This window comes from Zootoca vivipara, chromosome 9, assembly GCF_963506605.1.
Source record: "Zootoca vivipara chromosome 9, rZooViv1.1, whole genome shotgun sequence".
Taxonomy (NCBI): domain Eukaryota; kingdom Metazoa; phylum Chordata; class Lepidosauria; order Squamata; family Lacertidae; genus Zootoca; species Zootoca vivipara.
Window position 1 is genome coordinate 15,176,368 of NC_083284.1, and position 13,166 is coordinate 15,189,533.

Sequence of the window (13,166 nt, forward strand, 5' to 3'; positions counted from 1 at the left end):
ATGTACATAGAAACATCCTTCCACTAGCTGCATGGGAAACCATGGACGCAAGCCTGTGGCTCCTTCCCTGATCCAGCTGCCCAGCTCACTTGCTGTTAGCCAGGATGGAAAAACAGCAACAATGCTGACTGATTTTAACACTAATATTTGTATGTTATTGACACCTGGCCTGAGACCATTTGGTGAAATGCAGGTAAGAAATCCAGTTGTTAATAATAATAATAATAATAATAATACTGTCATGTTCTGCATCTGTCCTTTTATCAGCAGGAAGATTCTCTGAGAAATGATCAGAAAAAAGTCAAGATGGATAGAGAAACCAAATCACCCCCATTATCAGGTCACAAAGACTCCAGTAAAAACAAGTGAGTATGAAGTTGCTTGTGTAAATAAGTGGGGGACAGTGGCTCCCTTTTTGTGCTTTCAACTTTTATTTAAAAAATCTTTATTTTGGCTAAAGAGTGGCCTAAGTCTACAGCATGGATATTGTGGCTGTGACTGTCTCACTTGTAGGATTCTAACCTTTTCTACTACTTGCACCACTAAAGGCTGTTGGGACTGTGCTGGCGATATCCAGAAACCCCCATACACAGCGTTGTTTAATGTGCATGTTACGAAACAGTTAGCAAATATTTGCTTTGTTATCAGTGCTGCGCTTGTTCCAACTGTTCTTTCCCCTTAGATTAAAACTGAGGCACCTAGTAGATCCCAAGGCTTGCTGGTAAGGACACTTACTTTTAAAACTTTATAAAATTGCCCCGGCTTTGGGCACCAAATCCCTAAACCCTGATGCGGCCAGGGAACTGTGTGTTCTTAACTCTCGCCAGAAGGGGAAGAGCTCGGGCAATTTTGTTGTTGCAGTTTGGGTGCTTAGAACAGGGAGTCCTGCCCTTTCGCCCACAGAACAACGGCTGGTAACGTGGAAATATCTTGCTGAGGCAGTGTTCCTGCAGCCCTGGCTGATGCACATGAATGCATATAAACATATGCATATTTGGATCGGGGGCATAGTGAATTGTGATGAGGATGCAGCATGTTTTTACATAAAGAATAAATCAAACCATTGTTTCTTGAACTTAGCTCTCATTTCTAATTGCAGTTTTTCATTTGTTTAAAAGGAAAAGGGCCCTGAAATCATGTTTGGACCTGGTTAGAACAAAACCACAGTTCCCCACATTCAAATATGATGGGGGACAGAAAATGGGACTCCCTCTGTTAGTGCACGGAGAAGGGAAGGGTTTGCCGCAGCCTGTTCTAGCAGGTGGAAATCGTGGTTTTGCATTACTTCTGAACCAGGCCGCAGACTATCAAGTTCTTGGACTACATTGCAACATAGTTTTGCAAAGTGTCGTGGAACTGTGGAATTAGCCAGCCACAAGGAGTGGGTCCCTAGCTGTTTTTGGACTACAACTGCTATCATGGACCTATATCATGGACCAATTTCCATGATGGAAATTGTAGTCCAACAACAGCTGGGGACCCAACTGTAAGGGAATGGTCGTGCAGGGACCGACCACACCCCTTACATTTGAGCTCCAGTAATGAGGCAGACAGCAGCGAAGGGGGAGGAGAAAGGGAAGAGCTCAGAGGCACAGAGGAACAGGGCTCTGACAACGTCCAGGAGCCATCCCTCCAGCCCTTGTTGTCAGGAAGGGAGAGGGAGGGAAACTCAGGAGCACCGAGTGGAGAAACATCAAAGGGGCACCCTTTTAAGTTCTTGCCGGAACTGAGGAAGTCCTCCTCACGCAGACCTAAGAGGAGGAGATTTCACGTCCCGAAGCTGTTATGCTGGCAACGTTCCCGGCGGGGGGCATTGGGAGAATCTGAAGGAAGCAGCTAGACATGTGTTCTTGAAGCTCTCTTTGCACTGTACATAGAATGCACAATAAAAGCCTTAAAGACACGGAGGCTTGGAGCCTCTTTACTCTGGAGTAGCCTACAACACCTCTGACACCAACTTCAAGAAACACTGAATTAAACCAAGATAGTCTCCGAAGAGCTAGTCTTGAGAGTGTTAGATTTGAGCATGTGTGATGTAGCTTCACGTTCCAAGTTCTGCCATAAAGCTTATGTAACGTATCCAGACCTGGTGCTGGAATTTGAAAAAACAAAATATGATGAATATGTAGCGGTTAGGGTGTTAGGACTGCGAAGACCCATGTTCAAATCCTTGCTCAGAATACATCTTGGGTTAGCCACTATCTCTTGGCTCAAACTACCTCATAGGATTGTTTTGGGGGGTGAAATCTTGGGCAGGAGCGCCATGCATTTTGCTTTGAGCTCCATGGAGGAAAAGCAGCATATAAGTGCACCAAATAAATAGTCTTTAAAGATACTAAATTTCAGGTGGCCATACTAGAATCTGCAACAATAAATCCTTTGAATCTTAAAAGAGCACGTTGTGCAGGATGTTCTTACTATCGTTGCACTCCTACAAATAATCAATTTGCATTCTGACAATATTTTAACATTCTTTGCCAATCCATTGTTTTACTTAATCCTAAAGTAATCGGCAGGATTTTATAGATAAATATGTATGCAGGGTGATTGCAATCTTGAGCCGAAGAAAAATAGGAACAGGTGGTACCTCTGAGCGTCTTTTGTTTGAAAGTTGCTTGTTGCGCTATAAAAGGACTGCATTGTGGTCCCCTTTCAGTCTGGCTAAGAGAATTCTTAGCATTGCAACTGTGAGTCGCTGCCCCAGTTTCCGACCCTGTGTAGTGCAGAGATCACAAACGAAATCTACCGGTATGTTCAGTGTACACAAAATGACTTACTGTGACTTAAGCCATGGATCTGAAAGGGCCCAGAAGGAGTCCTTTTGACAGTCTTGAAAAGCATTTTGTTTAAAAGCAAAATGTTTCTCTGCACAGACTACTACTACTAATAATAATAATAATTAATAAAAACAATGGTTCTGCATCTGCAGTGGGGCTTTGAACAACAGCCATGTTCCTATGATGGCAAACCACTTTTGAAATGGGAGGATAGCTTCGTAAGTTCTTCCACATTTGTCCCGAGCGTTCAAAGCAAAAATAAAATAAAATAAAAACCTAGTAGTTTGCCCAAACTTCTGGGTGCACCTGAAAGTAGCTCTTTGGATCTCAGACATTGTGGGGACCAAATTGTTATGTCTCCCAGCAGCTACATTTAATCGGATCCTTAGCTTCAGTTCTGCTTTACAGACAAAGCCCAAGGGTGTGTTATTCTGGATACATGTTTGGCTTCTGCAGATGGTTAATGTGCCAATGAATTGCCAGAAAGTCCCTAATTCCCCCTCCCCACTGCTCTTGATGAAGTCTTTTCAGCTATCTGCTTTGCAGCATCTCCCACTAAATAAACAGAGAGCCCCTGTGTTTCCCCTGAAGAGTTTCGGGTCTTTCCACCAAGGAACGCTTTACAATAAGCCATATGGCTTAAAACTTGATTTGATTCGCCCTCTCCAGGATTTCAAAGCCATCAGTAGAGACACAAAGAAAAGAGATGCCATTGCCGCCACCGCTGCCGGCTCCGCCGCCGCCGCCGCCGCCGTTGTCTCCTGCGCAGAAACCAGCCAAGATGGCCCAGAAGAGGCCAAAGAATGAAAGCGGTGCCTGCAGCCAGCCTCCTGGCCTCAGTATCAGCACTGCCAAGAGCAAGGAAAGCCACAAGGATTCTTCATCCTCCAAGCACAGGAAACTGGAGGGGAAGCCTTCCGAAAGCTCAAAAAGCAACAAAGTAGGTGTCAATAACTAATGCACAATTGGGAGCCTTTGATGATGACCTCTTCCTTACAGTGCTTGGTCTTGGGCTGCTCAGGGGAGAAGGTTTCAAATACTTATTTTTTGGGGGGGGGGCATTTTAAGGCTTGCTCCAGTCTCCCAAGCAGCCCCTAATATTAATAACTGTTGGGTGCAAGAGCTGTCAGTCTGGGAACTGCCTCTGCTGTATATGCTTGCCCCTTTTCAGTGAGTTTCCCATTCAACATTTTCTGCCTAGTTTATTTGTGTCTCTTTTCACCCTGGGGGTGGGGGGTAGGTGGAGCAAGCAGGCTGATGTTACTTATACCATAAACCGCCCTGTCATGGCAGGTGATGTATAAATTTAAAAATAACACTGAAGTGTTTAAAAATACATTCATCGTGTTGCAGGTTCAGTCCTTGGTATCACACATATTATTACACTTATTTATTATATATATATATATATATTTTAAAAGATTTTTTTAAAAAAATGTTTTTTATTCCTTTCAATCATTAAAACCATACAAATAAGACATAGATATTCATTTACAAGAAAGTGGAAAAGAAGAAATAACAACAACAAATCATAATTATATACAAGGTTTTTCACCTCTAAAAAAAGAAGAAAGGGGGGAAAAAAGGAAAAAAAGAAAAAAGAAGTAAAGCACAAAAAATAAAAGCGATGTCGAAATTTAAAAGGAGAGAATATAGAGGCGAATTTTGTGTGTGTAATAAGATGGAGTTATATAAATTACATAGGATATGATTGGAAGATCACTTTTATTTTATATATATTTAAAAAGATTTAAATACCACTTTTCACTTAAAGTGTACCAAAGCCTTGTACCGCATAGCACAAAAAATACAGTAATCGAATAATGAATGGATTATTGTAGCAAAGTTATCCTGATCTGGGCAAGATTGTAGCTTGTATACCAATCCAAAATTGGTACATAATCCATTTATGGAATTCATTGCTCTGAGTTACGATGATGGCCACCACCTAAAATGGCTTTTTATAAAGCATGGCATAGATTCATTGGGGGAGGGGGGGTCTGTCTGTGGCGGCTGACCATGATAAATAAATAGAATATCCATGTTTCAATGCGTTGTACCTTGTAGTAGCATCTAGCAGCCAAAAGAAGGGTAGGGTTGATGTTTTCAAGCCCTGCTTGTGCAGTTTCCAGAGGCATCTAGCTTGCTCCTCTTGAGACAATGCTGGACTAGCTAAAACCTTGGCCTGACCCAGCAGAGGTTTCTTTCTGTTTTCAGGACTGTTCCCTTCTAATGTCAGGAAGTTAAACTGGAGAGGCAATTTGGCTTCAAATAGTGTTGAAAAGGAGGCCATCGTTCTTTCCTTTTGCTTTTTAAAACAGATTTCTTCATAGTTCTTTTCCAATATGCACGCCAATTACACTTAAGGCAAGGAAGAGCAGTGAAGAAAACAAACCCCTTAAACCCTGCTCCCAAATGGGAGGGTCTGGATTCGTTGTAGCAGAGTGTTATTGATCAACTGATCAATCGGGTTATTTGAGTTTGTTTGTTGTTTGCAAATGTTAAGTTAAATGTTTCGCTGCTTTAGAAACAATGGGCAATTCTGCTAGCTAACATTCAGAACCACGTATTTCAGACCTCTCTGAGAATAACCTTAAGAACTGCTGTCACTTGCATCCAACTGGGGGAAAAATGAGCAGGCTGTTCACCCATCATGTGGGTGAGCAGCAGCAGCCGTATTACTGCCTAACACTAGATGCAAATTCATGCTCACTTTGGGCTTCTGAATCAAAGTGGGTGGGGGGGGGGAGAGTCTGTGACTTCTTCTTTTCCACCCTCTAGAAAATATTCAGCCTGTTGGAACATTTCTAGTCAGAAGCCACGTATCCTCATCATGCTCTGTTAAAAATGAGGTGAAAAGAGATGTCCTGGAACAAATAAATGCATGTTCATCTTAGAAAGGAAAAGTTTTGATGTGGCTATTTTTCCCCCTAAGTACATAACTTACCTGATGCCTTTCCTCTTTGACTTCTCAGAGACCTGCAGACGATGTTCCAAATCCTTTCCCAGTGCCTTCTTTGCCAAATGGTACCTCCAAGCCAGCAAAACCTCAGGGCAAGCCCCACAAGTAAGAAGGCAGTTTCTGTTCCTTTCTGGTTAAGTTCTCTTTTGAGCTCTCGTTTTACCTTTCTTGTTTTCTTCTCTTGTCAACAACCTAGCTTGCCGTTCTCCGGGGGGGGGGGAATCTTGTTTTTTAAAAGTCTCCCCTACCCCACCAAAGTCCAGATAGATGCCATTTTGCTTCTCCATTCAAACTTTCCCCTCATATGGCTTGTACACATGGACCGCTCAATTTATTTTTACAGCTTCGGGTGTTGTCTAAATCTTCAAAGGGTATATATGATAGTAACAGTCAGAATTAGAACCAAGAGGATGTTGTGTATCCTTTGTCTCTTGTATTTCAAGCAAGGAAGCATGACTGAAACTATGGCATATTAAGGTGTTAGAACTCTGTAGTGTATCTCTTGAAAGCATGGGTTGCCTTTTCAAGTGCCTCTCCTCCCGAGGTTTTGTTTCTATGTCTTGACAAGTGTTAGGCAATTAGGTAGTTTCTTTGGTGTAAAAGAGCTCAGTTCATTAATGCATGTTAAAAGGTTTGACTAATTCAACCTGTGCAGAGCAAAAGCACGTACATTTTTCAAAACTAGTATTTCATTTACTTAAAAAACAAAAAACTGAAAAATCCCATTCTGTCTTATGTCTCACTTCAGACAACATCCAGTGGAATTTCACTTAAACGAGGCCAAAAGGTTGAGGCACAAAGCCGACACAATGGTAAGTGCTCAGATTTAGTGCTGGATGCAAGAAAGTTTGTCCAAAGTTCTGAGCAGTGGGATAACTAAACTCCCTTCTAAAGTGTAGAAATCCTGTAGGTGGAACTCTATTTCCTACATTTGCTTAATCCAGGCATCAGTGTTATGGTTCATGACACTAACAGCTTGTGTTACTGAGGCCTGATGCTCTGTGATGCTCTTCTGTGGCAGGGGAGGCTACTTCCCTTTGGCCTCTGTGGTCTTGGCAAGGCATTAACAACACCAAGAGAGCTTGGCTTGGGACGTATCCCCCCCGCGCGCCATTCCCCACCCCCACTTCAACTCTGCTTCTCCAACAGTCTTTTTAGACACGAGCTGTTTATACCATTCTGCCCATTGCTTTTTAAAATGTGGGGGAATGTTCAAAAGTGGTGTACCCCACATTCTGGTGGTGTACAGCCCATTCTGCTACCTCATTCTGAAGGCTACGAAGTCCAATTCTGGGTTTGGTTTCTGGTTGTTGCTTGTAGTGGGACAGAATATAGGGAATAGTCACTTAAGACACGTATACCAGCGTTTCTCAACTACTGTTCCGCGGCACACTGGTGCCGCGACGAGAAGGGCGATTTGCATTGTCACGTGCCTGGCGGCCGCCAATAAACAGCACTGACCCGCCGGAAAGGAAGCCGGCCGGGTCATGATGCGGGGCGAGTGCAGCTCTCAACAGCCACCACCACGGGAGGGTGGTTTTAGACAAACTTAAAGAAGCTGGCTAGATGAGCTCAACCTGAAACTTGCTGAGCAAAGGATTGTGCTGGCAGAGAAATCAGCGGCTTGTGAAGCCTTATTACAGGAGATTGCAGCCAACACAGCAATTGGCAAGTGTTTCTTACAGTCATAATTGTATAGTCAGTATAGGGCGGCACAGAGTTAAATTTTTTAACTTTTTTAATGGTGGTGTGCCTCGTGATTTTTTTCATGGAACAAGTGTGCCTTGGCCCAAAAAAGGTTGAGAAACACTGACGTATACTACTCAAGTCACATAGCACAGCCTTCCCCAACTTGCTGCACAACATTTGCTTTTGGACTACAAGTCCCATCATCCCCAGCCATCTATTTGGGATGCTCTGAAAGGGCATAGCAGCATGCTGTCAGGTAGCTGACATTTGCCAGCACCAGTGTATGCATACATGGACTTTGCTTATTCAATTATGAAAGTAAATTCTTTGCTTTCTAATAGCCCCCGGTCCTTCCCTTCCCTCCTGCTTTGAAAAATCTAAAAAGCTTTTTACTGATTAGGGAAAGCTAGTCTGGTTGCATAAGGCCATTTACCTTAAGCAGCAGTAATGAGTTCTCCCCTCTCAGATGCACCGGTTTCTGAGTGCATTGTGTTCCAGCGGATGACGTAATCATGCTTAACAGCAAGCAGTGAATAGATTTGGTGCTTCAAAATATATGTGCATTCTTTGAAATGGTCTTGTTAAACTTTTGCACAGTTCTGTTCCGTTCTTGGGACCCACCTCTGCCCAGTTGTTCCATGTGTTTGGGGCATGGATTACAATTGCATTGTCCATGGGTCACATGCACCCAGAGAAGCCATCCCTTGAGACTGCAGGGTCCCACCCCCCTGCCCTCTCTTAAATTTGGCCTGGGGAAAAAGCCTTGCATTGGCTCTAACAGAAATATTTTTATCAAGCCTAATTGTTAGTGGCGGGTGATCTTCCTGGAGACTGAAGCTGGGGGGAGGAAAGGTTAACTCTTGTCTCCTTAGCTGCAGGAAAACCACCCCGGCCTCCCAAGAAAATTAAGCTTGGGGGGGGGGAATCACTGAAGGAGGACTTCAGATTGCTGCTTGTTTGCAGTAAACAAACCATAGCTAAGCATGTTAAGTGTGTATGTGGGCGTTAAAGGGGGAGCAGGGGAAATGCCTTCAAATGGAAATCGGCTGGCACCGTGAGGCTAGAGGTTCCCATGTCAAATTCTTGGTGTCAGTCCAAATGATTGCACAGAGCATTGAACCCTTGTTAGTTGACCATCGTTTGTCTTCTCTCCAACAGACAGATGACATTGGAAAGGCCTTCAAGTACTTGGATGCTGGCCTGTCCTTGATTGAGTGTGGCATTGCCATGGAATCTGATCCCCTCTCACCAAAGCCAGCCTATAGCATGTTCGCAGAGACCATAGACCTCATCAAGTAAGTGGGGCACCCCTTGCTTGCCTAGTAATAAGCACGTCCCCTTACGCTCATGCTCCCCATTTCTATTCTCCCTGAGCCTTCCCCCCCCATCCTCTTGCACTTTTTGCTTTGCATTGGCGAAGGACCTGAGCTCGGAAGTGGCGCCATTGTGAAATGGAGAAATCTACAGCTCTATACTTTTCCTTTGAAGATAGCTGGTGGGCTATCAAAATGAGGGGGGGGGGGAGTAAGCCCATGCAGTTTAGAAGCCCTCCCCTATTCCACCCTGGGCCAAATAATCAGTTTTCTAAATTGGCACTGTTTCCTCAATGTCAGCAGGACTATCTGGAATCCGTAAGCAAGTCAGGGTGTATCTTTTCATTATTAAAAACAGCCCCCCTCCTTTTTTGCTTTCCCACAGATACATAATGACATTAAAATACTTTGCGGACTCTTCAACAAACACGCATGAAAAAATCTTCATTGTTTTTTGGTGAGTGGATCTTCTGTTTTCAAGCGTTCTAGTTTGAGAAATAAGGTGGGGGTTTTTTAAAGAAAAAGAAAGGTCCATTAAGTCTAATGGATTCAAGTTACGAGAAAGGAGATTCTGACTAAACCTTAGAAAGAATTTTCTGACAGTGGAACGGACTCCCTTGGGAGGTTGCGGACTCTCCATTATGGCCATCTGTCATGGATGGTTTTGTTGAGATTCCTGCATTGCAGGGGGCTGGACTAGATGACCATTGGGGGTACCAACTCTACAGTGCTATGATAAACTGGCAATGTAGGAAAAACCCTTATGTTTACCCAGTGTACAATAGCATTAAAAGGAAGTTAGGATATCTTCTTCTTTTTTTGTCTTCTGTGTTTTACATTGTTTCTTAAAACAGCAAATTAATTTAAAAAAACAATGTAGCGAGAGCAATACAGAATTATTTTAAAGGTTGTCAAGAAACTGTATGTGACACCCATTAGGAAAAGTGGAATATAAAACCATTCTTCCTCCCCACCCCAGTTCCCCCACCCCCCACCCCTGGCTTCACTGGGTTGCCGTGAAAATGCCCTCACTATTTTAGAGTGGCTGGGGAAACCCAGCCAGAGGGGCAGGGTATAAGTAATAAAATTATTGTTGTTTTATATTTTATTTTCATGAGGAGAGGCACAGTGGTTGAGCATATCCTTTGCATGCCCCAGGTCTTGAGTTCTAGCATACCTGGTGAAAAGACCCAGTCAGCAGAGGTTGGGGAGATGCTGCCAATGAGTGCAGACAGCAATGAGCTACCCTGAGGTAGATGGACCCAAAGGTCTGATAAGGCAGCTTCATATGCTCAATGTTGGTCGTGTTTTCACAGCATGCGCTGCCAAGCCATTCTGTACATGGCAATGTTTCGCTACAAGAAGGACACAGCAATAAAGTATTCCCGGGCCCTTATTGAACACTTCAAGGTAGAGAATGAAAACGTTGTGCGTCGTATTTTGGAAGGGACTTGGGGTTGGTTCTAACGCAGCTTCAGAACTTGATTTAAAAATAAAAACAGAAGCTTTGTGACATCAGTCTTTGGGTCAGATCCAACAATAGTTTGTGGGCAATTTGCACTGAATACTCTGCTTTATTTGCGTGAGCAGCATAATATTGAAGCGGCAACCTCATGCGAGATCATGGCTCCCTTTTCCGTGAACCCCTCTTTGTGTTGTTCCTTTTTCTCTTTTATTACAAAAGGATAATAGGGATCTTGTAAATCGCTCACAAGGTAGTGTGCTAACATGAGAATACCACTGTATAATCTGGCCAGTGGGCATACTGCCAGAACAGACTCTTGATTCTAAGTTCAGAAGTAACACTGCTAGTCCAATAAGCAAAAGATATAACAGACCCAGAAGGATTGTGCCCGCATTGCTTTCCCTCCAATTCTAGCCTCCCTTCTCTTGCAAGACTTGCTGCAAGACTCCTGATTTGTTGAACCAGTGTTTCTGTGGCACGTTTAAACTACAGTTCACAAATCAGGATTGCAAGCTGCAATTTGATCCTTGTTTGCTAGACCAAAGTTTCCCAGTTTGGACATAACAGGAAACTCTGTTTTAACAAACCCCCCAAGATTTACATTGAGGCAAGTGAATGAGTGTGTGTGTAGGCACAACACGCGTTCTCACGTCAGACAGACCTCAGATTACCATTGCTTACCTTACCCAATCCAGACAATTCTCTTAGAAGAGACAGGCATCAAACAATATGAATACATGACATCTTACAAGGTGTAGTTAAAAATGTAATGTTGGAACTGGTTGCAAGTTGGTGTCAAATGTATACTAAGTAGAATTCCGTTCCTTGTTTCAGAGTTCTTCTAGAATTACACAAGCACCTTCTCCGTGTGTTGCCAGGTAATACTGAAATCTATACCATCCTTCTCTTGTTACAAAAGGTTGAAACCTGATTTTGAAATAATAATAATAAAAGTTTTATGCTGTACCTACATGGGAAGTTTAAGGCTGGTTTAGTGCCAAGAGGGTTAATTGGGGATTTCTGTTGGCTTTTCCTCCTGAGGCTTGTAACTATACTTTTAGGCTCCAAACCTATGCCCACTTATTTAGAAGGAAGGTTCACTGAACAGACTTGGGATTGCCTCTGAGCAGATGTGTAAAAGATGGCTCTGCCATCCTTTCCCCTCAAGTCTGATCTGTCTGTTAATGTGATGGAGTTGGGCTGAGGACCTCTTGGCCGAGATCCCACTTCAGCACTAAAGTTCACTAGATGGAAAGCACACTTGCTTAAGGCCTTCTCTTCCACCCGTGTTTAATCTACTTAAATTGTTGGTGGTGATATAGGAGGTGCAGTTTTAGTCTTGCCATTTAAAATTTAATGCCGCAACAGCCACTGCCATTGGGTGTGGAGTTTCTGCTCTCCAACTGGAATTAGCCACCCAAATTGGGTGATATGAACACTGCTTAGTTAGACCACTCCTGTCAAGAGCTCCTTACAGAAGCTGTGGCAAGTAAGATTTGAACTGGCTTGTGTTTGACTCTTACACACAATAATGCAAAAGGCAATGAATGGCTGATTGTATGATGGCGGCCCCCACCTGTTCAGGTTCTTAGCTGAAAACTGCATATTAATGAACAAAGCCAAGTGCTCAGCCTTGGGGTCTGAGTGTACAGTGGAGAGTATGTGAACAGAATGCCAGAACATGTCTTTCCATAGATGTCTTTTTCAGAAAAAGGCAAGTGGGACCATTGCAGTACCCAGCGCTTCTGTTTAGTATTCCAGTGGGCCTGGCTTCTCCTGGGACATCCCATTCCATTCCCCCTCCAGCCCTGGTTCTCTGTTTGCTTCCCCCCGCCTAAAGCTAATGAAACTCAGCTCCTGAATTCACTGATGGCGATTCTTGTGTTTTGTCCTTCAGGAGCATAGGCACACCGTCCCCTCTCTCCCCGATGCCCTCTCCAGCCGGCTCTGTGAGCTCCCAGACAGGTTCCAACGCCAACAGCTGTGGAAGCGGAAGCATTGGCTCCTCGGTCAACGTTCCTCACTTTATCCCAACCATCACTTCTTCCTTTGTTGGCATCACTTCTTATATTCTCTATGCCTACGATTTCTGGGAACAAGCTGATGTTTTGGCCAGGAAGAATAAGAGTAAGGCTTTTGTTTTCCTGCGTTTCAACTGACATAGTCCATGCAGCACCCTGAGGCTTTGCTTTTCCTCGGGAGGCCTATTTTGCACGTTATTTGGCAAGGTTGTTATGGAGAACCGCATAAATAAGCTCAGTGGCATCTGGGAGCTAAGGCAGAGGGCCATTCCTGGTTCTGCTACCTGGTACCCTGGTACCCTGCCAGTCCAAAAGGCAAATGAACAGTAGTAACTGTTTCTGCCTGCCCTTTTGAAATAAAATACCTAGCAGTTTAGTTTCATCTAGCACTGGTCAGAATGCATGGGATCTTAAAAGACAGAAGTAAGGACAAATATGGCAGTCATTAAGTAAGCAAAGCAGGAGACTAATTTTAGGTGGTTTCTTGGTAAAGAGCCAATGCAAGTCAAATTAGGTAGAGTTATCTTATGGCTGGTGGACATTTAATCTCCAATCCTCCAGAAATTGAAACGACATGTTCAGGCACTGCTTGTCTCTGGTGACAACCTTGGGGTGCAGAATATCTGCAATATTGTCTAATTCACTTCCTGTAACTGGGAACTTGTAAGTCACCCAGATTTATCGGGTGCGGGGGTTATAGTCACCTTTTCTTTGCCCCTTGATAATATTCTTAGGAGGCAGAATAGTATTTTCTCCATGTTCTTTAAAAAATGAGAAATCAAAATCATGTACCACGGAAAGCTGGATTCAGTATGAATCAGATTAAGTACATTAGCATGGTTTCACATTATTCATATAATGTACTTTGTTTCTCAGTCATACTGTGAAGCAAGGAGCTCTGCAGGGTGCTGAACCCCCCCCCCCCCAAAAAAAAAACTT

The 13,166-nt window shown here is 43.5% G+C and overlaps 1 protein-coding gene across 7 annotated transcripts in view; it reads left to right on the forward strand.

The window, feature by feature from the left end:
• AFF1 (ALF transcription elongation factor 1) overlaps positions 1–13,166 on the forward strand; it is a 142,786-nt gene that overhangs the window by 123,285 nt on the left and 6,335 nt on the right. For 6 of the 7 annotated variants that reach the window (XM_035111870.2, XM_060278426.1, XM_035111873.2 and 3 more), the window contains 9 exons: positions 268–365; positions 3,447–3,717; positions 5,753–5,844; positions 6,488–6,551; positions 8,587–8,723; positions 9,127–9,198; positions 10,058–10,151; positions 11,041–11,084; positions 12,104–12,333. In XM_035111870.2, the coding sequence (XP_034967761.2) occupies positions 268–365; positions 3,447–3,717; positions 5,753–5,844; positions 6,488–6,551; positions 8,587–8,723; positions 9,127–9,198; positions 10,058–10,151; positions 11,041–11,084; positions 12,104–12,333 (1,102 nt within the window). The remainder of the gene's footprint in view (positions 1–267; positions 366–3,446; positions 3,718–5,752; positions 5,845–6,487; positions 6,552–8,586; positions 8,724–9,126; positions 9,199–10,057; positions 10,152–11,040; positions 11,085–12,103; positions 12,334–13,166) is intronic. The other variant, XM_060278425.1, reaches the window with a different exon arrangement.